The 27,921-nt window shown below is 35.2% G+C and overlaps 1 protein-coding gene across 1 annotated transcript in view; it reads right to left on the reverse strand.

Annotated features, from left to right (window-relative positions):
• The window catches only part of USP34 (ubiquitin specific peptidase 34), a 117,151-nt gene that overhangs the window by 34,054 nt on the left and 55,176 nt on the right, over positions 1–27,921 (reverse strand). Inside the window, exons 24-46 of the mRNA XM_010007152.1 lie at positions 27,323–27,422; positions 27,020–27,179; positions 26,472–26,598; positions 26,224–26,371; positions 24,177–24,277; positions 22,853–23,062; positions 20,735–20,860; positions 19,831–19,953; positions 19,625–19,708; positions 19,228–19,314; positions 17,906–18,106; positions 16,459–16,541; positions 15,216–15,256; positions 13,198–13,322; positions 12,009–12,161; positions 10,808–10,912; positions 9,633–9,688; positions 9,413–9,533; positions 7,318–7,501; positions 1,938–2,101; positions 1,512–1,577; positions 159–305; positions 14–70 (exon numbers count right to left, since the gene is read on the reverse strand). Of these exons, the coding sequence (XP_010005454.1) occupies positions 14–70; positions 159–305; positions 1,512–1,577; positions 1,938–2,101; positions 7,318–7,501; positions 9,413–9,533; positions 9,633–9,688; positions 10,808–10,912; positions 12,009–12,161; positions 13,198–13,322; positions 15,216–15,256; positions 16,459–16,541; positions 17,906–18,106; positions 19,228–19,314; positions 19,625–19,708; positions 19,831–19,953; positions 20,735–20,860; positions 22,853–23,062; positions 24,177–24,277; positions 26,224–26,371; positions 26,472–26,598; positions 27,020–27,179; positions 27,323–27,422 (2,769 nt within the window). The remainder of the gene's footprint in view (positions 1–13; positions 71–158; positions 306–1,511; positions 1,578–1,937; positions 2,102–7,317; positions 7,502–9,412; positions 9,534–9,632; positions 9,689–10,807; positions 10,913–12,008; positions 12,162–13,197; positions 13,323–15,215; positions 15,257–16,458; positions 16,542–17,905; positions 18,107–19,227; positions 19,315–19,624; positions 19,709–19,830; positions 19,954–20,734; positions 20,861–22,852; positions 23,063–24,176; positions 24,278–26,223; positions 26,372–26,471; positions 26,599–27,019; positions 27,180–27,322; positions 27,423–27,921) is intronic.

The raw sequence follows: 27,921 nt of genomic DNA on the forward strand, positions 1-27,921 counted from the left end.
AAAGAATACTTACCAAAGAAACAACATTGTTTGTGATAACACCTCCAAACAGACTTTTCACTGTATTTTTCTGTGAATGAATTAATAAATTCTGTCAAGGAAATTTGAGCAAATCCATACATTTTCAGGCTCTCTTTTGCTCCCTCTTAATAACTCACCAGTTCTGGAGACATTTCTTCTATTTTTGTTATTAGGTCAGTGAAGAATTCAGTCATATCTTTCTGCTCTCCAGTATTCAGTGGCTGCTTATCCATGGTATAGGTTTTACAGAAAGGCCTTGGATTGTATGCCTTACATTCACTTTCCTTTAGGCAAAAAAAATCAAGCAAAACAAGTCAACAGAAATCCTTACCTTTTGAAGTTACATAGATATACTGAACATATGTATACAAATATCTATTTAAAAACACACTTTTACATACATTATCGCCATATGCCCATCAGATAATCAACTTGTTTTTGTGCTTCAATGACTGATGAAATATAAAGCAGTTTTTAACTAACTTACTATTATATTATTAAATTATAATCTGTGAAATATTATCAGATAATATTTAAGAAAGTTAATAATCCAAATGACAGAACTTGGCTGAAGATGTGACACATCATCACATACAAAATACAGTATCAGGAGCCATCAGCCTGTATTTATGTATTTCTGGACATTACTGACTTAAATCTTGACAAGTGTTAATTCTCATTCAGACTCCTGTATGCTATAAAACTGTCCTCAACTGCATATGTTCAGTCAGATAAAATAATTTGCAGTATAAAGCAGTTATTTAGACTTATTTGCCGAAGAAACTCTGTTCTAAACAATTACATACATACTGTTTTCTTCTAAGGATGTGAGGCAAGACAGCACTTCCAGTACATATTACCTTTTTTTTGAATAAAGTGTTTCTTCAAAATTTTAACAATGATAAATCTTTGTATGATTTTATGTTCCTATATTATTTTGTGCTTACGTAAATACCTAGATGAATGTTCTTCTGTGATTTATGGCAGACACTACATGCCTAAATTCCTTTTTTCCATTTGTCTTTGAAGTGGTTATGAACATTTCACAAAAGCCAGTGCCAAGAACGAAAACATTCAGCTCTCCTCAGTTTTGTTTTTCATTATTTCAGTGATTTTAACACAGGGTGTCCATACATTCATACATTAATTTCACACATTTTTTTTAACAACACAGTAGACAACTACTAATGTTTGAGAGCTGATGCTCGCCCATTATAGTTGGTGCCTAATATTAAACTTTATCTTAGATTTGGATTTACTCTCCTTCTTAATGAAAACCCTCATGCCAATGTTCGCTTAACTGATTTGCTAAGTAACAGTTTTGAAGTGGGTAAAAACTACTTAAAATAAGACCCTTAAAACTTACATACAATGGACTTAAGCTGCCAAGAATTTACATATAGAATGGTAACCACATTTGTTCTTGTTTTTTTCTTTTTTTTTTTTTTAGAAAATAGGATACTTTATAAAATACAATCTTTTGCACCTACCATTAAGTATGTAAACATCTTCTGGAGCTCTAGCAGAGTGGTCTTGTGTTTCATATCTTCTGAATACTAAAATAGATGAATAAAAGAATACTTCATCTTTTTGCTTTTAACTTTTCAAAAACTATTTTACACATATATAAAAGCACTACCTACTCATTTTTTGGCATGTCAACATTAAACCTAAGTCAAAATGTAATTCTATTTTCTAAAAACTTACCACAGCTAGGAGCTTTTGGGAAGGTACTACGAAAGTACTGATATCAGGAAAAGTACTGAACAAAAAGCATACTGAAGTCCTGATGAAATAATTATTTACCACAAAAAAAAATCTTAAAAAGTAAGCCTATATTTTATCACCATTTGCACTGATTAAAAATTTAAACTTCTATGAAAATCCACACAAGGAGCATAAGATCCCAAATGTACCTTTGCAGTAAAGATTGCTTGTCTGGCCTCTGGTATCATGTATAGTTGCTGAATAGTGGATGCCAAGTAACATGTTGCTCCAAGATTAGTTAGACCCACAAATCTACATTCAGCACGAACATCATCATGTGGCCAATAATCCCACTTGTAAGGTGCATGGGAAGCTGGAACAAATATGAATCACACATGGAGAAAAAAATAAATTCAAAGTACAATTTAATGAGACAGAAATAGAAATAAAAGTATTTGGTTTACATTAATAAAATGCATCCTGATTGTGCATTCTACATTTACAGACATGAGCCAGATTGTACCTGCTCTGTAAGAAAATGCACTATAAGTACCTCAGGAAAACCACTTGATACAGCAGCATGCCTTTCTAGATCCTACACTACTTTGGACTGCAAACAATTTGCTGTGCTCTACAAAGCTTTACTCATGACAAGCATAATCTCTTACACTTGTTCTAGTGGTGGTTTTACATATAATGATGGTCTGCCAGTGTCTACTTTTAAACTAAAGTTTGGTAAAACCACATCATGTTTTCAGTCAGCAGAAGTATCCCTAAATTCTAAACATTGGCTGCTATACATTTCTTTATCCATAAAAAAAATGGGTTTTTACAATACTAGTCAACCACAGCTCTCTCACAACACTTGGACTGCCTAAATCACTGACAGTGTACTTAAAACTCACAAGGTACAACACTAAAAAGCTCTGAAAAGAACCAGTCATTCCCCCCCAGCAAAAAAAAATTCTTGTAACTTCTACTCCCCATTCCCTTGCACCCTGTTGTCACACTGAAAGAAAGCAAAGCGTCTCTGGGTCTCTGCACCCCCAGGCTCAAATTAGGGAGCTTCTCTTCACATAACAAAACATAGATTTGGTATCAGAGATAACCACACAAGATGCGAGATCTTTCTTTTCAGAAGAGAAGCTGGATTCAGAATGACATCTAGTGTAATGGATGCCAGGCTAGCAAAAGAACTTTCTGACCTGTACAAAAGATGGATAGATGCTTATCAGAGATAAGATACAAAAGTGCAGTGAAATAAAGTGCTTGGTTATACACAAGCTTGAATAAACTTGGGAACAGTTTTTATAAGAAGAATGGGTTTTATTGCACTTCAAAGCCATATATACCAGAGGAATCTGCAATTTACAAGAAAAATAAGGGTAAGCATGAATTGAATTGCCTAGAGAGTAAGACTGAAAAGACATTTTATTTTCTTGTAAGTTTTCTATTCCTCCATATTTCATACCAGATGTAGCAATCTATTTCTTACGCAGTGTGGCAAGAGACCAGTTCAGCAAGTATGACACTCTTCTTAATAAGCCTGGTTCTGATATGGCTGCCAAGAAACCGAAAGAGTGGGAATGTTCTCATCTGCCAGTCAGGAAGACAGTAGCCAGACTAGACAAACCATTTGTAAGTGATTAGTACTGCTTTGGAATGGGGAATTATTCATTTGAGCTGCAGAAGCAACTAGATGGCATAAGCATTAAATTACTGAGGAACTAATCCAGTGTCCAAAGAAATCAATTGCAATTTATCTTCCTTGTTATGCAAGAAGTTCCACACAAAAACTTGCAACGCATCTAGCTCTGCTATTCATCCCCAAGGTTGTAATTCCTAAAAAAGGCAGTGTCCTACAGATAATTCAGCACTTCTATTAAGTAAATGTTCAGATACATAGTAAAAAAGCAAAAAAAAAGTCATCTGGATTTATTTTATAATCCACAAAAGCTACCTGGGTGCAAGATTTAAATTTTAAATTCTTAATTATTTTGTCAAAGATTAAAGACTCATTAAAGAGTCTTCTCACTTCATACTACCAGCTATAAATTCAGGAAACTATCTGACATCCTCTGAACAGATCCTCACATCTTGAGAGACCAGACCCACAGGATATTCCATTGCACAACAAATAATAGTTGTAATCTTCATTTTGGCATTGCCATCAAAACAACTATTAGCCCTGCAGCTTCAAGTAGGGGAAAAAAAGACTTTTAATTCTCCTGTTTCAACAGATCTCAGTAGCGTGACCTCATGTTACCTGGTAACATTGTGCTGATCAGCCAGTTGAAACAAAGCTCTCCACCATATTTTAACCTCCTCAAGAAAGTAATTAGCATGGCAGAAGAACACAAAAATCCCTCCCTTTACTGAAGTCCTTAAATTGCAACACCTTAATTCACCCTTTCTGATGTAAGGTCTCAGCATCTATTACTCTGCTTACAAGTCATCAAGCTGTAATTGAAAAGAAATCAGATTACTTCTTTACACTTCATGAGAATAGTTGGGCGTATCTTCCTCCTATTTCAATCCGACAAAGGACTTCTGGAAATTTGACAAGGAATTTCTCAGGAAGATCTTCTTTTCTTCTCTGTCATGGGATTTTTAAAGAACTGCCTTAATTTTGATAATAAAAGCCTTCCTTCTTCCATAGAGATCTTAACTAGAAAGGTAAATTTGAGCCTCATTCAAGTCTATCTTCTTTATATTCCTCACTGTCATAGAAATCAGCCTTTACTCAGGAATAGGTAGGGACACTTGTAGCCAAAGTTGCAATATTCACATAACAAAATAAATAAAACTGAATTTCCTCCTCATCAAATGACTGTACATTTCTCTGTAATTCCAACTTCTGATTCAAACATAGCATCAGACACAAACTTTAACTTCCTGGAGAGCAAAGCAGCTGGTCTTGTTTCCCTCCTTTGAATTGAACAGTTTTATTAGTCTTGGTCTTTAAAGAAAGCAGAACTCCAAAACACTTCAAACATTTTTATGAACAGAAAGTATCTAAATCCCCTCTTCAGTAACATCAGAGTCTGCATTAATTGTTAACCCTTCCTGTTGAGAAAAGCAAGAAGCCAGCAGACATTAGCTAATTAGCACTTCATCTCTTGGGTATCACTTCCTGAAAATGCATCAAGGCATCCCTATGTCTTCAGTTAAAAACACTGTATCTGCGAAGTAGAAAAAAGCATGCAAGTCATTCCCTTCTTCCATTCATCAATGAAGGGAGCTACATTAGTTGAAAATGTTAAAAGAAAAATGCTGCTGCAATTAAAACATGACTACAACTATGCTACATTACTCATAGTATTGTAAATCTGAAGAACAGTATACAGTTGTACATTTTAATGACCACCAGAATACTCTCTTAGTAATACTTTTAATTACAACCCTACTTTTTTTTTTCTTTCTCCCAAGATACCAGATATCCTTTAATAAGTTGTTTTATTTTTGAAAATTTTACTTTATTTTGCTGTATTCAATCGAAGTAATCTCTTAAGAGCATTCTGGCTTCAATCAGTTAGGAGTGTGAGAAAAAAACAAAAAGCATGCAAGTCATTCCCTTCTTCCATTCATCAATGAAGGGAGCTACATTAGTTGAAAATGTTAAAAGAAAAATGCTGCTGCAATTAAAACATGACTACAACTATGCTACATTACTCATAGTATTGTAAATCTGAAGAACAGTATACAGTTGTACATTTTAATGACCACCAGAATACTCTCTTAGTAATACTTTTAATTACAACCCTACTTTTTTTTTTCTTTCTCCCAAGATACCAGATATCCTTTAATAAGTTGTTTTATTTTTGAAAATTTTACTTTATTTTGCTGTATTCAATCGAAGTAATCTCTTAAGAGCATTCTGGCTTCAATCAGTTAGGAGTGTGAGAAATGAGACTAGAGGACAACAACTGCACAAGCCACAGGATCACAAATGTCCCCAATGAACCACAAAACAAAAACATTAAAACCCAAGAGAGGATGGAAATTTAGAGTATCTTCCTTAATGTTTCTCCCAAGAAGAACAGAGAAAAAGGACTAAGACCAAGATTTTTCAAGACTAAGACTAGAGAGATAAGCAAAGTCGAAAAATCCAGTTTTAAGACACTTTGGATCAAACCATGGAATAACAAGACTTGAGGTATCGTGTCAGTTGCACGTCAGAGAGTGGCACTCTGCCAGCAGCAAGAAAATTAACATTCATGAAACTGAGATCCACTGAATATGGTGCAGAAGCAGACCAAATGGCTCTGAAGAACTGAAGAAGGAACTAACTGCCTAGTGAGGAGTATTTAGAAGAAAGTAACAACTGTGGTAAATGTTACAGAAAACTTCAGCACCTAGGAATTACTGGGATTTAGAGTGAGAAAAATACTAACTGTAAAAAATGAACGATTGCACCTGGAGAGATACAGACCACCTCAGCAGCAACAGATGTACTGACAGCAAACAGAAATATCTAATATTTTCATAAAACATATTCTTCATAATATTTTCTCTGAACACAGGAGACTTTGGAGGCTTTTTAGAAGGCCAGAACACAAAACATTATGATCAGATTTCAATTTGCTTCCTGACTCTTAAAGCAGGAAATCAATTGCATAGATTGTAATAAATTACAAATCCTCAGGTTGCAGGAATTTAAACTGGGCATGTGAAATGAAATCTATCAAGATAAAAATGCATAATGAGAATTTGCAAACCAGAGATAAATTATTAACTAACTTCAAATTTTGGTAATTTACATATTATACATAGGAATTCATTTTCCAAAACACAGGAAGCATGAAAGCCAAGAGGCATAACAAAATTTTATTAGCACTGTATGCAGACATCTGGGTACCGACTGAAGTCAACTGCAAAAATATTAGAGACTCTGAAAACAAGACAGTGCTGTTAATAGCCAATGTATCCACAGTACCTCAGGGGGCTTTGCAAATTTTGGTTTACAGGGAAACATACCATGTTTCTTTATGTTAGAAAGGGAAATCAGAAACTGAAACCCAGAGCAAGCCAATGAAACATGTAAAATCCACTCTAACAATGTTATCTGTACTTGGTGCCATTTAACAGTACCATATAGTTTAAATAACCCATATTTAAAAAAGAAATAATCTGAAAATTATACATGGGATTAAATCCACTCATTTGCTAGGTAAGCAAAAGATGCCCATATCTGCTCTGGGACGCTACTGTAAAGTGATGCTGGATACGCAATAGAGCTACAAAGAGGAATTTTAAGAGCAGTGCTTGTAGCAACGTCTTACTTCGTTACTACTTCTGCAATGTGGGACTATGCAATTTAAGTCTAAAGATTCTGCATCACCTTCACATTTCTCTGTTTTTACCTACATGTTCTTAACAGATCGTTATTTTTGGAAAGTCACTAAATGCAGACATCTGATACATTTCAGGAGGAAACGGAAACTCCATGATTCAATGCTGTTCACGATGGCCTGCCATTCCAGTGTGAACAGTCTTCAGAATGTAGAGTACATATTACAAGTAGACTCCCATTTTCTTTACTAAATTTTATAAATTTTAAAATTCAAAACAAAACATGTAAGTTCTTACATTGCATATGTTGTGCCATCACCCAGTTGTGAAGCAACCTGTAGTTTTCCACGGATCCCTTTACCATTTCTACCAATAAGTCATAAGCAGCAGCCCTTGAAGAATGTGACTTGCATTTTGGCTGTTGTCTATCTTTCAAACTTGGCAGCAAAAACAGAAGATTGAAGATGTCTCTCAGAAACTCCTGTAATACAGTTCAATCAGCTTATTTTGCAGGTTGAATGCATTGTTAAGAGACAAAAGTCACGTATTAACAATCTTCTAGAAACATCTATAGACTTTCTAGACTTCTATCATTTACAGGACTTTCTGACTTGTATAAAAGATCTGAATGATTAATTTCAACAACTTACTTGATATTACATAAAGAGCACTTGAACCATATTATAGCCTAAAGAGAAACATGTCCACTGAAAGAGTGACAAATTATGCTTGATTCATGATTATAATGTACTTTGACAAGCAACACAGATGTATTTTTAATAACTTTAAGATTAGTTTCTCCTAGTGAAAGACAGCACATAACCTTAATCACTTTACTAATTTTGAGTTTTATGAATCACTAATTAATCTTAAAACACACATTAAATTGTGTAGTGTGTGTATTTTTGCATTGTTTCATGTTTGGAGTATTAACTGAACTATAAAAGGCTCAAAGCATAGCTGTACCAAGTCAGACTGCCTTTGGATGATAAATATATATTACACAGTTATTTATCTTTACCATCCCAGATTAATACACTGGAAAACCCAGATGGATCTGTCAAACTTCAGTACCCTCCTTTTATGTAGCCATTTTAATTCAATAACATTAAACCAAAAGTAAAATATTAAAATCATAACAACCACAACAATCTGTATAGGTCTGTAAAAACAGACTCTTTCACAACTACAGCACCTTCAAAGAAGTGCAAAATGGTGAAAAGGGTTTCCTCCACCTTTAGGCCACAAAGTGAACATAAGAGATCATGAAGAAGAAATCTAGTAGAATTTATAAAGCAGTATTTCAACAAATTTCCTTAAACAACCAGCAATTCATGTGCATACTTTATGTCTAGGGCTGATAACATGATCCACAGCCTGCAATTCTCCACTTCTGTAAAATGCCTGCAATCCTAACAAACTGTATTTAATAATGATATATTAGTAGTGTGTCACTTTAGTTCTCTACATAACCAGAAAAGAAATCCTCTACCTCTGAAGAATTTTGGTTGTTTTTTTTCCCCAAAATGTCTCCTTAAATTTCTTTTCATGAGGGCTTTATGTTTATAGCTGAATAATATGGAGAGGTCATCTCCTGGGCAATATAGTTAAAGTTATTCCAGATTTCTCCACACTTTGGAAAATGCATAAATTAAAACTAAATAGATACCTATTTTTTTGCTGATTCCTTTTCATTACTAACCGTACGTATCAGGTGCAGATATTACAGCCCATTCAGCAGAACAACTGCATCTACTCACTGCAAGTTTCAGACTGTGCTTTCAGTTGCAGCCTAGTGCTGGGCTGCAGGTTTTTTCAACCAAGTGTTTTAAAATACAAGCCACCTTGAGGCGTCCCCAGCGATAAAAACAGGAACTTCAGGGATCTGGATCTATCTTTTTCTGATTAACACTCTCAGTCTTGTATTTGTGCTGATTGAATTCTGACATGTTGGAGCAGGGAAGACAAAGAACTCTACAGACAATTTTGCACAGAGGATAAATGCAAAAAACCAATCTTGTTGAAATGTATTTCAGCTGTCCCAGGATACAGTCAAAACCAACTGTTGCTAATGATTTTTAAACCAGTTAATGCTGATCAGTACTAAAAATATTAAAAGATAATAAATGAAAATAAATAACAGTTCCAGGATATAAGAATTCTACCCTGAAATTAAATATAGTTAGAAAGGGAAGGCACTGTATGTGCTACTTTTTAATAAAGGAATGATATACGTGGTTTTGTCCATCATCCTAAGGCTAGAAACATGACAAACTAACATATTGAGCCCTGAAATCAAAATAGCAGATAAAAAGGTGAAATGAAGAAAGTACAGCAAGAAGAGCTGACACTATTTTTATTTCTTTGCAGTCTTTCAGTGTCCTTTTCTTACCTGGCCTTCACGAGAAAATTTAAAGGGTGGTTTGTGCTTAATAACACTTGTTGCAAGACGAAGTAGTCCTGTAAGTCCATCATCTTCTATATTACCATCTTGATGGTCTAGGATTTCTCTGCTATATAGACACATTGCACAAAAAAAAAGTTAAAACTCTGTCCCACTAACAATGAATATAATGCAACTTACAAGTGAATTTACTGTTAGCAAACCTTACCTCCGAATGCAGTCAGCAAGGTGTCTCGCTAGGGCATCTAAGTCAAGCAGCGTGGTCTGATTAAAAATACAGAAAACAGAATGGAAATGAAAAATAATTATGTACCCCATGAATTACAATTTATAAGCCTACTCCGAAACTTAGGTTATGCTTTTGGATGGAATTTTGTTATTGCACACAGAAAAAAAGGGACAATTAAAACTAATATTTTAAATATGCTTGCAAAATTTTTTTAAGTACAGTGCTGTACAGTTCACATCAAGTAACATCTATTACTTCAGTTCCAGACCCCACAAACATACTCTATCTACCATACAAAAAAAAAAATAATGGAATAATAGTATTTTAAAGAGAATTGTTAAATTGTTTTTTCTCACAAGAACACACAATTTGTTGTCAGGTTGAAAAGTTTCATTAGCATTTCTTTCTTGAACACCATACAAAAGTAGGCAGAACTGTAGCCTATCTAACAGATCAATTAATAAACTATAAATGGAAGGAAACTGAGCAGAGGAATGAGGGGCAGGGGAGCAAAATCTATGCCTCTATTGGGAACACGCCGAGTGAGGAGAGGACAAAACTTCTCCATTTTGGAGAAACTAGAATTAAGTTTTTATATTCTTTCCGAAAGAACTAGAGATTTATATGGGGCCACCAGCCAGCGCAAGCAGTTGCAGAGTTTGCCCAAAAGGTTACTTTAAACCTTCAGAGATGTTTCAAAAGTTGTGAATAGGTTTTCTAACCTGTGCTAAGTGGCTGTTAACGATTTTTTTTTCCCTTTCAACTTTAGCCAAATACTTGATTATATTTCCCTTAGATGGCATTGTAATTATCAGCAGTGACTCTCACAGAGAATAACAACGCCTGTATTCTGTATGTACAATGTCTACAGTATTCCCAAGGTCTGCTACTTTCACCTAAGTTCACCTTCCCTGTGTATTACACCCATTCCCCCTTCTTGACTCTTAAAAGTTCAGTGTCTTACACTTCCTTTGGCCAAGAGCTACTAAATACACAGCAGGAAGTTGGGAAAGCTGGCAGATGGTAAAGATCCAAGAGCTGTTTGCACCTGTTCACTGTATCTTAAGTAAAAACGTCTCATACTGAAGCAAAAGTGGTCCGAATAATGACATGTAGAAAAGCAAACATTAATTTGAATGCAAAGCAAAGCCTACCTGACTTGCATCTTTGACATGTATGTTATCAATCAGTTTGCACAGCAGCCAAAAATATTCCTTACAACCTGGTCGCAGCACTGTTTCTTCTTCATAATCCTCTATCTGTGAAAAGAAATCGCTTTTGTTCTGAAGTACATCAAACAAAGTAACTGCTCGTTTATAAAAATGTGGCAAACCAAGTTACATGAGTATTACTTTCTACAAGCCCCTATTTAAGTCAAATACAAGGCCAATGTATTTTAATATGCTAACACTGAAACATTTACTTTCATGAAAGATTGTCAAGATGATCTGTCAGATACTTAAAAATATTAAAATAATATTGACTCCACCCTAGCCACTGCAAATAGCAAGATTTTCAGTATTAGAAGAGACAAAACATGAGAAATTTGGCTGAATTCATCATGAATTAGTACAACTCCAATTTTAAACTTTTCTGAAAATTAGTCAAATAATATAAAGGTTGTTTTTATTTTTAATATCAAGAGAGTTTAAAACAAAAGGGAACTTACACTGAATGAACCACTGTCACCTGCGATCAAATGCCACACAGGGCCACAAGAATAACTGCTTGACAGACCTAAAGTCCAGATTTATACTTCACTGCCTTACAAGTGCTTTCCTTCAGATTTACCTACACCAGCTGAAAGCAGCACAGCCTCCTGAGATGCACTGCTAGGTCTTCAAACCCCAACTGACTTTAAGTAAAATCATCCCGACAGCATCCACACAATCTCTTCTATCTAATATAGCTGTGAGGACAATAATACTCCAACAGAAAAGCAACAGCAATTTACTGGGGAACAATAACATTCAGCCACAACAACAGAGGGTACCTATATACACATAAAACAATTTTAGTGATTTAAGAATTCACCTACATTTAAAAGGGAAACTGAGGCATATATTGAAAACACAGCTCTTATATTCTAATGGTGTGCTATGTGGACATTAAAATTCCACAGCAAGAGCACTTCCCAAACACTATTCTGCATTTCTGCAAGCACAGGCAGGCTCTAAATTACTGTAGTATCTCAGCTTTAACTACTTTTGTGAAGCTTCTGGAAACATATCAACCTTAAAACTTAGTATCTCAGTGTATCAGAAACAGTATGTCAGACATAACGATAATGTGCTATAATTATTCCTTTTTATATTAAAAAAGTAAGCTTAAAATAGATCTTTTTTTAATGCTTACCCGGATCGGTTTCAAAGCTTGAGCATCAGGGAGAAATTTTAATAATGTTGATGCAGCCAGCAGCAGAAAGGATCGATTAATTGAGTCTCCCCCATCCAGACCAGAGAGAGATAATTTGTATAAACCATTGCAAGACTCATGGCGAACAGCAGTCTTTATGAAAAACAAAACAATTAAATGATTACACACATTATTTGGAAGATTTTTTTCTTTCGTTGACTTTTCTTTCATATGTGCATAGTAAGTTCCTCTCAGAACAACTATCAAGTAACATTTAAATTACTTACAGAAAAATGCAAAAGATACCATTCTAACAAAAGAGGTGATTTATCTGTATCCCCTGCCCCCTTAGTTACGTATTCCTACAGTAAAGATTACAGGCGGTTAGTGAAATCTGCGCAAATTAGGGAAATCTAAGTGATGCTGAAACTTACACTTACTCATTGCTAACTATATGGTTAATTTGTTTAATTTCACTAGAAGAAAGATTTCCTTCTTTCTTTTTTTTCTTTTCTTAAGAAAAATATCCACATAACTATCTCTAATCCAGCTTTGGAACTTTGCACTCTTTCTTTTCCAGGGTTTTTAAATGGAGTCAGCATGTAAGCTTTTTCTGTGCTTGATTACTAAAGCAAAAGATAATAATCACCACATCATGTCCATACTCTACCTTTAAGCAATCACTAGTAAATACAAAAATTTTCTACTATGCATATATCTTTATGCAATTTTCAAACTTCCCTCACACAAGGAAAAAAAAAATCACTTAAAGCTAAGCATTGGGTAATGACAAATATTATTGGACCAACTCTCATTCACTTCATTCTATGATAAAAAGCAGAGCTGAAAAGAATCATGGGTGAAGTATATGTAGACTAATACCACATTAGAGGACATCACCCAGAAATTTCAACAAATTACAATGAAAAAATTGCCTTCAAACAGAAGCAAAGAACAAAGACGAGAGTTTATTAACTGTTTTGCAATCAACCACAAATGTGCCATCTTACATGGTATTTTAACTTAAAATTATTCCTTCTTCAACAGGACTGTAAGTAGTTTAGTCAGATCCTGCCTACGTTTAGCAGAAAACTACATGTTTTGAATTTAATGGCAGCTTGAAACCAAAGTTAATCTTGCTCCATATTACGCACTAATTAGTAATGCAATAAGCTGTTCTTCAGCATACCTCTGGAATAAGAAGGGTAAGTTTCTTTAGCCAGTCTTGCAGATAATCACTGTCCGCCAGACTGGACTTCACCAAGGAACAGCAGTGAGCCCAACTCACCAAGAGCCACATTGAATAATGAGTGACTGAAATAAAATGAGACAAGAGTAAATCACACTGTAACTAACAGAAGACACCTTTTAGATTGAAGAATAGCACAGTTCTAGCACCTATGACATCTATTTTAGTCACACTAAGATACAAGACTAAATCCTTACTAGCATATTAAGTACTAGGTCAACTCAGAATTTTACCAATATGCTTCCTAAATACTAACCATTGTACTACTGATGGCAACTGAATTAGATTGCTCTATTACTGAGCTGGGGCACAATCCTTTCCTGCACCTCTTGCTGTGAGCTAGTACTTCGCTAATGGCTTGCACTATGTCTAAACATTAACATTTCCCTGGACTAACTAATATACCTGTTCCTTTCTTCTTATCAGCTAAAAGTCATACTTCAGTTGGTGATACTATGTATTACCTTGCATTTACTGAGAACTCAATCACACAGACATTAATCAAAAGGTTAAACAAGAATCCTTTTGAGTTTTCAGTTTTGTATGGATTTCAGGCACTTAAACATCTTTTAAAAATCGGGGCCAGGGTTTCCAGACTTGTTGCCTTCAGCTCTTTGGTATCTTTGCATGAAAAGTATTGTCTTATAAATTTAGGGGTGTGCTTTTGACAGGCCCAAGGATTTAGACTTTTCTTTTCCACAAGTCACTGAAATACACACTTCCTATTTTATGATCTCAGACATGTCATTCAGGCATGTTTCTTCCTTGCTGGACTTGGAGCAGTGCTCTAACAATTTGCAAGGCTCTCATTTAAGATTTTAAATATGCTATAATTTCTACATAACAATGTAGAAATTTGTATGGAGATCAGCTAGCTTAGCAAATAGAATGCATTCTAGTTCTTACATCCAAAGAACTAGTTTCTTCAAAGCCCCTCTTGAATGCACATGGAAGTGCTCTCTAAAATGCAGAAGGTGGCTGTAGAAGATGTTTCTGCAAAAGTTGTCTCTCAGCACGTTACCCCTGTCCAACATTAGTGTTGCTTGTTGAGAAACAAGAGACAGATGTTGCTGCTTGTGTCCCTTTTCCTACCCCTGCTGCCTGATGGCACTGCTCAGGTCCCCTCAGTCATCTTTCCTTCTGCACCTGTGAAACAGGTGTAATTGAGCCCATGTTTCCCCTCCTTTCCCTTTCCTTGCCCCCTTCCCCCTCCTCTCCTTTCATTGACCTTCCTTGCCCTTGCTTTCCCCTCCTTTCCCTTAAACATTAGGAGGAAATTCTTATGAGGGTGGTGAAACACTGGAACAGGTTGCCTAGGAAGTGTTCAAGGCCAGCCTGGACGGGGCTCTGAACAACTTGGTCTAATGACAGATATCCCTGCCAATGCAGTGGGGTTGGATCCAGATGATCTTTTAAGGTCCCTTCCAACCCAAACCATTCAGTGATTCTGTGAAGGCAACATGTATGCCTAGGAGGGGATACCTCTTTTATGAATGCCTGTGCTGTACTTTTGACAATTACTTTGATACAGACTTAATCTGACACAGGTAATTTAAACCTTAAGAAACCTCCACAAGAAGGATAGATAGGGGAGATCCAAGGAATTCTGGGCCCAGAATGATTTCTGTAAATCAGAATAAAGGTGACTGTTAGTGACTTTGTTATGGTGTTATATATGGTGGTCTTTGGAAGATAAGAACAGCTGGTTTTCCTACCAAATCGAGATCTTCTGGAGATGAAGGCTGCTATAGTACAAAATTTCAACTAATATAAAACAATTTCTAGAGAAGGAGAGCCTCTCTGTGTTTTCCTACCTAGACTGTAACAGCCCTAACAATACCAAGGAACTCAATTTTATAGCATTCTAATTGTGGAATAAATCAAACATGTAACTTGTTATCAGCAATATGTTTTCATTACTATTCATTCATAACATGTGGTTACTTTGCAGCACTAACCTTCATGTCTTGATCTGTGATCAGACTGTGCTTTCAACACCCTGAACAGGAAGAAGATAAAGCCATTTGAACTTTATCACAGAAGGTAACAGATTAGCACTTAGAAATACAAGTACACACAAGTAACAAACCAGCTAATCTCAAGTACTCACTAAGAAAACTAAAATTTTAATCTCAAAATAATTATCTTCTTGCAGTATTCAAAATTAGCAACAATAATAAAACTATTAAAATCTTAAAGTCATCCCCTTAAAGCTTTACTGACTACAAGATAAGAAGTCAAGAAAAAATACCCACAACCCCTTTATTTATCCAAAAAAAGAGAAGACATAAAATGGAACTAACAACTGACCTACCCAGAAGAACACTAGTATTCTTCATTAAGAACAGAACTTCTAACAAACATTTGAAAACTTGAGACCATTTTTCTATGTTTGTATTAATTTATATACATTTTTATAACTTGCAATAAAAGGTGATGACACCAAAACCATACTGTATATGTCTAAAATTATCCTGCAACTCAACTAGAAGTCGAAGTTAGGCACACTTGCAGATTTGGCTGGAAATGCTGTGAATGTCTTTAGGAATCTTTGAAAAATTTAGTAAAACACACTATCTCTTACTTGGAATCAAGTCATTCTATATCAAATGCAGCAAAAAACCCTGACCTCTCCACCATTAGCCTGACTCTGTCAGGATAGTTTTACACAGAATTGCTTTTCTTAGGAGAAAAAGCAGAAAGAATAAAAAAACTCTAATAGCCTGCTTCTGAAGGTAAAACTTTACCTTCAGTAGATGCACACACTAAAACTGTAAAGGCAATTTCAGCCATAATAAACTAATGTTATTAGGATGGGAAAGGTAAGTCAGAACCTAGATGACTAAGCAGCTTAAAAAATGATTTATTTTAATTTCCTTTACGTTGCCTTGAAATTGAGAATGCTAATTCCTACAGACATCACTAAGAAATAGTTTTCACATGAGAATTTATGAGAGCATACTGTGTGTATGTTACGTCTCCATGTCTTACACCCTACCCTCTCTCTCACTCCTCCTATAAGGGTAGGATAACTACCAGAAGAGGTGACTAAGAAAAGCCAGTCTAATGCCTATAGACTTATATTTCTGATATGGGTGTTAATGAGGACTTGAACTAGAAGAGCTATTTACGTTACTAAAAGCAGTGATGAAAATGTGCACACTTGATTAGCTTTATTACAAAAATAAAAAGATATTGTACCTAGGTGCCAAGTTGTCATATGTATAAGCAACTGACATAAGTCGCTGAATCAAACTGGTTCCCTGGACAAGTACAAGAAACACCTTTAAAAATTGAAGTCAAAAGAAAAAAAACAAAAAACAAAAACAGTTAATATAACAACAAGCTTTTTTGATCTGTTTTTAAATTATACACACTCTGTGAATCTAAAACAAACCCACCTGTGCAGAGGGAGCAAAAGACAAGTCATAGCAACTCCATAGTTAAAGCTTCTATTCCTTTTTTATTAAAGCAGATCTAAAATCCTGTGTTTCACTAAGTCTAGGTGCTAAAATTTCATTCTATTTCTTTAAGAAAGACAATTTAACTGAATAGAAAACTCAACAATTTAATCAATCCGTTTAGTAAAAAAATGGTATTTTTTTTAAAAGCATAGACTATTCACTTCCTTTTAAAAATCATAGGCTTGAGGAGACAGGGTTGAGGATGAGGCTGGATATGTAAAATTCATCTGTCTCTTGTGATTAACACATTTTATTGACTATATGTTTACTTTATTATTTATTTTTAGAGGTCCTGACAGCTTATAAAGAATTTTTTTAATCAAAGTCTGACCAAAGTCCTTAAAAATACTTAGATAGCAAATCCTCTGCAATAAAAAATAATCAATTGACAACTAAAAATTTCAAACCAGTTATAGAAACTGGTAGCAGCATTTACACACAGGCAGTTAAAAAAATTAATACGTTTGATAATTTCTCTGTATCATTGTAGCTCTGGCAATTTAAGGATCTGTTTTGTCAAAAACTGTAATACTGTAATACTTACAGACTAGTTAAGGTCTTTCAATGTATAACAATGACAAATGAGAAGTTTGGCTCCAGCCCACAGCTCAGATCTACACTTTTCAGCAATCATAGCTGATCCTGTGCCCAAAGCACACGATTTACCTGGAAACTTATCTCTTATGCCAAAATAATACTGATGAGATATCAAGCTTGGTCTACATTAGGAAATTAGCATGCAGAAATTTCATAGCAAGGTTTACAGGCTTAGGTACATTTAGCGTACACTCATTCAGATAGCCTTTCCTAAATAAGGATGGATGGACAATGGATGGACAGCTAGATATTCTATCCTAACCAAGTTATTTTAGTGTTTACTAAATAAATCTAAAATGGATTCAGTGAGGACCAGGAGAGCCTATGCAACAGGTTATTATAAAAGAAAGCAGTAGAGGATTTCCTATTCATGTGCTCATCAATCACCTAAAAACTTTTGGTTCCAACTTTCAAAACTGTCAGCTTTAAAGCAACTGAAATACTTATGAAAAGGAGAGTAACATGTAAGATATACATTAATATGAGTGCTTTTTCACTAATTATTTTATTACCAAAATAAAGGCTTCACACAACAAAGGTCTAATTTTTCCACAGTTTACAAAAGGGACACACTGTTTATATCTTACCTCTGTTAAACGAGGTATATGAAGGCCCTTGGCATGGTCACTTGCAGTCTTCCTTGATTTGCCTGGCCATGTTCTTTTTCTGTGGCTCTCTGCTACACCAGACCAGGCAAACACATCATGGTAAGCTAAATCCAAATCTGAAGGATCAACTGCAAACTGGCATATCAGCTTCAGCAAGCAAGCGAGACAGTCTAGCTGCCACTGTAAACAAGAGGAAAATAAATCTTCCTTTTTCAGGGATTTTATTTTACTAAGAGTTCCATGCTTGTTATAGAATTAGAAATTCAAAGCTTGAGTAAAAAGGATAAACAGCTAGAATTCTAACTGGCAAAACCTCAGAATATACAATAAAAAGGAAGGTTACTTAAAAAAAAGTTACTACTTATAATAAGGACATTTGCATTTTGTACTATTGAGTGCATGAAATAATACAGAGGAGTTAAGCTCTACAGGCAAGACCCTTTCCTGCATTATATTCAACTCTACCACAGGGTATGGTATAGAGAAGTGCTTTTGAATTGAATATATTTAACCATGCAGAGACAATAGATACTACTTTAAAAATACCATTTCATATTGTAGCATCTCGTGTTAGACGAAAACCACTGACCCATTTAGTAACGCCCTGGGATCAAGATCTTCAGATCTTGGCTCTCAGCTGTGTGGCCAAACGTAGTACCTGCTCAGCTCCACCAGCACAAGGCGCATTATGAGAATAAAATTAACCAAAAATAGAGCAGCATGTCCCAGCAATACATGAAGTAGGTCAGCTACCCAGTACCCATACATGTAAGTGTACAAGACCCTGTCTAAGTCAGGACTCTGACTAAGGTACTTCATTGCAAAACCTGTTACTACTTCTGCAGTGCTGTGCATGCTTTTTGGACAGACCAATAAAAGCCATCATACCAAGTTCTGTTTATATACCAAAGAGAAACAATGACAATTTGTTTCTAATATTGAAAATATTTTAGAAAAAATACATCAAAATCAGTTAAAAATACCAAACTTCTAATAAAAAGTATATCTGTCTTCTTAGCATTTCAGTGTCATCAGTTTTATACATACATGTGTATGATTGCTCATTTACTTCTTCTGGTGTACATATGACTCAGAGATATTTTAATTAAATGCCATAGAATTAAAAATAAAAGAGAACAATTAACTCTAATTAAACAGGTTAACTCTGGTGGCTTCAATTATAGAATTAATTTTTTTTACTTACTACAGAGAAAGTAACTGTAACAAAGGCTAAAAGTAATGGAAGTCTTTACAAATGAGACTTATGTCATTCTGGAGAAAAAGGATGAATAAGCACCTACCACAGTCCATGATTCCTGTTCTTTTGGCTCTAAGATTCCAGAATTGAAAATTTCTAGTAACTGTTGGAGCCCTCCAGCAGCAACAAACTGCAAGCATATTATGGAATCGATGTGAGAAAAAGCAAATACAGATATATTACTAAGTTCAATTAGATATCAGTGTAAGTTTTATAAATATTTTTTTTTTTAAATCTGATAATCTATTCTGCTGAATATTTTACAAAAAACAAAATAAATATTTGTACACAACTGTGAAAAAAACACAGGCAAAATAACATAGAAAAAAATTAAAATATTTTACCTAAATTTAGAATAAATAATGTTTTTAATGGGTTTTCATTTTCTATGTTTTTTGGAAAATTCTATTAGGTATCAGAATACTGTAGGAAAATCAAACCTTGCAGCTCCATGTGTTTTTACTATTTTCTATTTGATCTTCACTTGAATCATCGGAGTCTGGGTAAAGGTCACTATAACTTCCCTAAAGATAAACAAAAACAATTCATTGTAAAAAGTTAAAGAATTCAAATACTACAAAATAATTCATCAACATATATTTTGGTTCAAAGAGAAAGAAGTGTTCTGTGCAAGAAACTTTGTTACCGTAGATTCACGTCTTATTCTTCTGTTTGGCTTTCCTAAAGCTTCAATAATTTCTAGGGCATACAAAAGTTTATGGGCACTTTTTATTCGTAGAAGATCCTTCCAGCTAAAGCCATCATTGCCCTTAAAAAACAAAAAAGACAAAAAAAAAAATTAACAGAATTATATGCAATGCCGATCTATCTAAAAAAATGCAAGGAGAGGGATTTTTCAAGTGACATGAAGAAATTATTTGGTTTTTAATTTCACCTGTCATTTGAAATTAGACAATTTCAAGCAGATTTCTATATACAGTTAACAATTTGAATAATGTGAATTCAACAATGAAATTTGAGTAAATGTTTGACATTATTCAAGTACAGACATATTTAAAGAAGATGAAGCCAAATGTTATATTCTAAATTTTAACTTCTAGCAAAACTTCAATGCATGTGTCCATAAAGAACCATAGTATCTGTTAATATGTAATTTCAACAACTTTAAAAGAGGCAAAATTTTAATCTATAGGGTAAGGAAAAAACTAGGTAAGTACCTATGTTCAGGAATTATAGAAGAGTACAAAAGGAGTGCTATCACAACAGTCACAGTAATAAAGCAAGGCTGCAGACGAACACACTGCTGTTTTAATTCAAACCACAGGATTGTGACAATTAGTATTGACTATTGTTTTCAATTATGAAATAATTTAAAAAAATCATAAAAGTAAACTTCAGGAACTGAACTGACATCTGTTCAGTTTAATTTCATAAGAATTATTAGGTTTGTTAGGTTTACTTCTGAATCTGCATTCTTTACATACTATTTCACATTCCTATCTGGAGAAAACTCAACTGAAAATTTCATTGGGAAATTAAACATCCATGCCAGTAAAGATAAACACGTAAAACAAGCACTCTTTGTTTACCTGCTCATCTGAAATATTCTGGAATGCCTGCAACATATTAGGGCACGTTGGCAGAAGCATTAGCAGTTCCCACACACGTCTGGATAAGTTTTCTGCATGGAGATGGAGTTCTTCACATCTTGCACTCTAACAAACCATAAAACAATCATTCTTACTGTGAATTGTGAAAATAACCTTACTAAGATTTAAAATCCAAAAATGTATTCTTAATTGAGAAGCTATTTCCTGTCTACTGTAAATTTATAAATAGAACATGATTGTTAAAGTCTCACTGATCCTGTGAAAAACTAAGTTCTAAATTCTGTATTTTGAAATATTTGTATGTATTTTGAAATATTTGAGTGTAAATAAAATTTTAAAATAGACTACACGTTTGACTATAATGACTATATAATATATACTAGTGGTTATTTAATTTCTCACAAGCTAATGATGGCATATATGACAAAACTTGAGTTTTTGCAATAAAACCTTTACAAACTTTTCTTCAAGCCAATTCACAATATTAATCACCGCACCTATTTAAATACTCAATATTCTCTCCTAAGAATTATTTTTTCATAGCTTCTACATAACATTAAAAATACATCAGAGCAATGAAGTTAAGAAAATCGAAAAAATCATTATAACCACAGGATCACAGAATAGTCATGGTCGGAAAGGACCTCTGAGATCACTGAGTCCAACCATCACAAAAGAAACATACAAATCAACAAAGAAAACAAAACAAAAACCAACAAGCACAAAAACACACAAAAAACCCACACAAACACCACACACACACTACACCAAATAATATCCACAAAACACCCCCCCACAACCTCAGCCACTAGAGCAGGTCCTGAAGTACCAAATCTACATGTTCCTTGAATACCTCCAAGGATGGTGACTCAGCCACCTCCCTGGGCAGCCTGTTCCAATCTGAACCTTTCCTGCCACAACTTCAGGCTACTTCCTCTGGTCCTGTCATTATTCACTTGGGAGAAGAGGCCAACTCCCATCTCCCTACAACCTCCTTTTAGGCAGCTGTAGAGAGCAATGAGGTCTCCCCTCAGCCTCCTCTTCTCCAAACTAAACATCCCTAGTTCCCTCAGCAACTCCTCGTATGACTTGCTCTCTACACCCTTCACCAGCTTCGTAGCTCTTCTCTGGACACACTCCAGCACCTCAATGTCCTTCTTACAGTGAGGGGCCCAAAACTGGACACAGTACTCCAAGTGTGGCCTCACCAAGGACGAGGTACAGGGGCAGGATCACCTCCCTACTCCTGCTGGCCACACTATTCCTGATGCAGGCCAGGAAACTACTGGCCTTCTTGGCCACCTGGGCACACTGCTTTTCTCATGTTCATCTGGCTGTCAACCAGCAGCCCAAAGTTCTTTTCCTCTGAGCAGCTTTCCAGCCACTCTTCCCCAAGCCTGTAGCATTGCCTGGGGTTATTGTGACCAAAATGCAGGACCTGGCTCTTGGCCTTGTTCAACCTCATACAGCTGGCTTCGGCACATCGATCCAGCCTGTCCAAGTTCCTCTGCAGAGCCTTCCAGATCAACCCCCTCATCCAGAGCATTAAAAAAGATATTGAGTAAGACTGGCCCCAAAACTGAGCCCTGAGGGGACATCACTAGTGACCAAGTTTACCACAACTCTCTGGACCCAGCCATCCAGCCAGTTTTTTACCCAGTAAAGAGTAGGCTTGTTTATGCCATGATTCGCCAGCTTCTCCAGGAGAATGCTGTGGGAAATGGTGTCAAAGGTCTTACAAAAGTCCAGGCAGACAACATCCACAGCCCTCTCCTCATCCAACAGGTGGGTCACATTATCATAGAAAGAGATGAGGTTGGTCAAGCAAGACCTTCCTTTCATAAACCAATGCTGGCTGGTCCAGATCTCCTGACTGCCTTGCACTTGCTGTGTGAACTTGCTCAATATGAGCCTCTCCATTATCTTTCCTGGTACCAAGGTTAGGCTGATTATGATTATACCACATGTGAAATGTGAATATACAGACAATAAACGTATCTAGCAACTGGATAGACTACACAAGAAACAAACTACACAGCAAAAATAGATCCAATTAAATAAGACTTAAATGTAATTATTCTAATAAAATTACTGTACCTCACTATCTTCCATAGCTACTTCTCCAGAAGGAGGCTTAAAAGAGGCAAGCATCTCTAACAAATCAAAAAGGGTAGTAAGATGAGGTTCTTGCAGGAGTAATAGCATTGGAATGTTGTCTTTCTGAGGAGGAGGCAGGCAGGATGCTGGAAGCTGAACACCTTCACCTTTACGTTCTCTCCTTGGTGCACCCAAGGATACAAACACCATCTGAAACAAAGAGAAATGACAAGGAGGAGAGACAAGTTTAAAAATTCATATGCTAAAACCACAGAAGGTTTTAAAACAGATCAGAACTAAGAGCTTAAAGACACATCAATATCTTTGTTGTCAAGTCTTTATCAAGCAGCGTTTCGAGCAACTCCATAATTAAAGCTTGGTTTTGCATTCACTGAAGGCATTTACACTGCAGTTGCATACGCTACTGTTTCCAAGGACCTGAAGAATGCTAGCAAGGGTGCAGCAACACAAATAGCAGTGTGGTTGGCATAACCATGTTGTGACATACTGATCAAACCCAGCCATTAAGACTGAATGCTACTGCTGCTTCAAGCTCTGCAAACAAAAGGATTAATCTGATTGCACCACAGTTCAATTCTGTAAAATAATTTATAATAATAATGAATAAATAAATAAATAGATATTAAAACTGGTTAAGTTTTTTAATTAACCCAATTCATTTAGCCAAAAAATTAACAAACAACCAAAGACGTAGTCCAACAGATCATCCTATTTGGAACTGCAAGAGTCAAGGTGGACTAACTGCTACAATTGGTAGCAGACAGCAACTGCGCATGCAAGCCTTATACAAATAGTTAGGCTATTCCATTCTGTTGACTTCAGCAAACTTACGAGTAGACCACTCAAACAAGAACTCCAAATTGAAATAAAAAATTACAGGTGAGCATTAAAAAATGGTTCAACCTGTAAATGGAGTCACCGCTACTATGGAATCAGTGTGTGTTCAACAATTCACACAAAATGTGGACATTTGATTCTTTTTTTCACTGGTCTCTTTTTTCCTTGATGAATGAAAAAACTTGATTTAAAAAATTTTATTCCTTGATTTTCACATCTGCTAACATAACTAGAATTAGGCTTTTAAAATATTAAAGACTGACAGCAGCAAGGACCAAAGCATTAGTTTGAGCTTACAAGAGGTACACACTGGATAGAATGAAAGAACTAGTTTCAGAAAACTATAGGATGCTTCCAAAGAAAAGTGTATCTTCCACTACCACCACTCCATGTATAAGCTGCACAAGACAAAAGCAACATATCAACCAATCTCTTCCAGTGACTGCTATCTATATGATGGTAGTACCTGCATATCCTTAAAACCTAATTCATGAAGTGTTTTTTCATCATAATCAGTTGTCAGTTCATGCCCAGATGAAATCATTCTTACAGGTCCCATGAGACCACCTAGGATAAAAACATGTTTCAGTAAATTTCTGGAATAATAGTTTCATTTCCTAATGAAAGCAACATGACTTATTTTCAATAGTACACCCTTCAGTAGAAATTATAATGAGACAAAACCTTAAAGCAATTTTCTTATGAAAACTGGTTATTACATTAACTTAAATTTACTTGCATATATTCAGAAATAACCTCTTCAGTAACAGTTCACCCAATCCTGTAATGAAAAGTGTTCACAATACAGATTAAAACACGCCTTCCTTATTTTGTAGTAAATTACGCTATGCCAGAGAAGGATGATGGAAAACTATTGTGATCATCAATAAAACCCCTCTGTATCATACACCTGTGATAGTCAGCAAAGCAGCAATGATTAATCTTAAATACAAGTTGGAACTGGAGATGTCACATGCTTAAGGAAGGAAAAACCGAGAACAGCCTTCAAAGAATTCTCAACATTGAACAAGAAATCTAAACAATTCAAAGACTAAGAATTTAATTTCATTTGGCACAGAAAATCAAGCAGTAATCAAGAATCACAATGGACAATGACTTTATAGCTCAGAGCACTCAAACAGTTCTAACCAACCATTCCAGTGCACAAAGATGAGTTGTCATGGATTGAAATTCACAAATACCAGCCAACACAGATACCAATTACAAGACAAATCACTTAGAGGCTTTAATACAGGTTTTAAACCTAGCAAAGGACACTGGGTTTATGAACAGACAGATAGAGTTGTTATGGTTCTCCAGTATCTCACAGTTAGGGTATGCTATGAATTAGTGCAATAAACAGAGAAAAAATTAAATCCACAAAAAATGTACAAAATTATGGATATCAGCACAGACATTCTACAAAACAAAAGAGTGTACATATGTAACATGACTGAACTGCACCTGCTGTGGAACTGCAATTCTGAATTTTCTGAATCATATTCCTAAAACCCCCGCTAAAACAAAAATAAAGAATTCTGCTGTGTGGCTCTACTTGGTGGAAAACAAGATAGCTTCTTCATTAAAACAGTTTCTGATGGGTGGCTGGAAAAGGATTTCAAAAAGAAGGTAATTAAGACTCTCTGGTTTACTGACAGTGTGTCTCATTAGAACATTTTTTTCAAAAGTTGTTAAACTAGGATATGAAAACTAAGTCAGGTTCATGTAACATATACAATAATGGTCAGTGGTGTTGGAAATTTTTCAGATAATAAGCATTGCATGCTAACTCCTGGCTCATATTGAGAAATAAAAAGAACACAGAGATAATTCAGAAAACATTTTGTTTTCTAACAAGAATGCTATAGATAGCATAAGTAGGATTTAGAAACATTTGCTCACAAACACATCAGTAAAGAGAAGAACAGGATGCATATTCATCACTCTGTAAGCAAGCAATGATCACTTCAGGAGCAAGGTGATACTTGAAATTAAGAGTAACAAAAGAAGAATAATCATTTTTGCTACAGGATGATCATAAATTATAAAGCAGTGGCAGGAATAGCAAAAATCTTACACTTGACTGGAATACATATATGTAGGATATAAATTATGATTTATGACTTCAAATTGTGAATGAAGGGTAGAGCCAGAAATGTATGCATTTCACAAAACACTGAGGAAGGTTCTATGTAACAGAATTTTCATATTACAGAAAACAACATAATTAAAACAACGAGAAGAAAAATACTGTAGGGGAAGTCTTGGAGCTTGGCTAGAGCTAAGGACCCTTCTACATTGTCTTTGCTATTTTGAATAAACGGTAGCACTTAAGAAACCATGCTATTAATTCAAGCTAAGGTGGTGCCTAGAATTACAGGTAGAAGAAAATAAATCATAGTGCTTGCTTATTTAGGATATCTGGGGAAAGAAAAAAAAAGCAATCCTGTAAGCTCTAAACAGATGAAAGTTTGTAAGGGAAAAAAACAAAAGGTATGAGCACTAGCGCTTACCAGGGAAATCCCCTTTGCGGCTGCTTTGACCAAACTCCTGCAGCTGTGCTTGTTGATTTATCTGCTCCTTCTGCAAATTTTCATACCAGTGGGTGACTTCTGCCCGTAGATCAGCCACCTGATCACTTGGATACATTTCTATAGTCATCTGAAAGATGACACACATTTTATTTTTCAAAGCACACAACGAACTTACTGAAATTTAGCCATGTGGGATGTACTTATTTGGAAAAGGGCTTTTAACTTACCTTGTCAGGAAGTCCAGCTGGCTGACATACAATTCTTAATGGCAAGGACTGTTTGTCACTCAAGGCTTTCAAGTGACTGCTTATACCAGTGCCTTCAATCTGCCACTGTCTCAGATGATATGCAAACCTTAAGAAGCAGGTAAAAACATTGAAGAAGTATTTCTGTCAAAACCTATTTAACAGAAATGTTTAATAAACTATGAAAAACAAACTTGGAGCTTCGTTTAATGTTTTTTAAAAAGAGGAGGTTATGGATATTGATTCATTGTTTTTCAAACAAAAATAAAGTAACTTTGAAGAAGTTTATTTGGTGAAGGATGGGGGAACATGAACCACGCCCGTACATCTTTAATACAAGGAGAAGGGACAACTCTCATAACTGCTTAAATCTGATATATTACTTTTTGAATTTATCCACAACTGTCCTTACTTTACACAAAGAAAAACAAAGAAACTATTACTTTAAAATAACTCGTAACCCATTCATCAATACGATTGGAGCAATATAAGCAAATTCAGCATCCAAATACATCAATGGAGCTACTTACCTTCTCCTAAAAGCTTCAAGGTGTGTCTTCAGCATTAAGAGTCCTCTTTCAATAATGGTCAGACTTGAATGAGAATCTTGCTCAAGGTTACTAGAAGCTATCATCAGACTCTCCATACACTTGGTAATAAATTCCTGTTCTTTTTCAAGACCAGTTTTACCTATAACATCAGTTAAAGTAAACCATATAAGCACAACTTTGACACCATGCATTTTAATACTAAGAATAAAAAAAAGAGGCTAACACTAGACATTCTTTACAACATTTTAAATGCAAAACAAAAATAAAATGGAAAATTCATACCATTGATATAGTAAGAGTTGATATACTGGATAGCTGCTCGACTGACATCACCAGACTGTGCTCTTAAAGCAATGCCCCAGAATTGGTCCATGCCACACAACTGTTTTGACAAAAGGAAAAGAAACACACAAACAGAACATTGCCTCATGATCTTACTGGGAGCAATGCTTTTCTGGCTTGAGACATAAAATTACCTCTGTTGGTCCTCTGCTTGGGCCCTCATCACTGCTCACATTAATTACCATAAAATCTTAACTTTCATATAAATATTTTCACATTTTGAAGCATAAGAAGAACTGGTTAAAATTCAAAGGAGTGACATTTCATTTTTTTACAAAAGGGAATACTTTTAAACACATATCTATTATTGATATTCATTGCAAGAACAGAAATTTTAATAAAACATCACCTCAAATAAACTCACAGAAAAATATCCTACCTGGAAGTTTTATTTCTAAGATAGTTTCTGTGTATAAAAAACACAAGAAAAACTTCTAATGCACATCATACGTAACAGAGACACATTTTACTACAGATTTCTACTCAAAATTAAAGATGCCTAGTAGAATGTCATCTGAATCTTCTTACTTATAAATGTT

This window comes from Chaetura pelagica, unplaced genomic scaffold, assembly GCF_000747805.2.
Source record: "Chaetura pelagica isolate M959 unplaced genomic scaffold, ChaPel_1.0 scaffold111, whole genome shotgun sequence".
NCBI lineage: Eukaryota > Metazoa > Chordata > Aves > Apodiformes > Apodidae > Chaetura > Chaetura pelagica.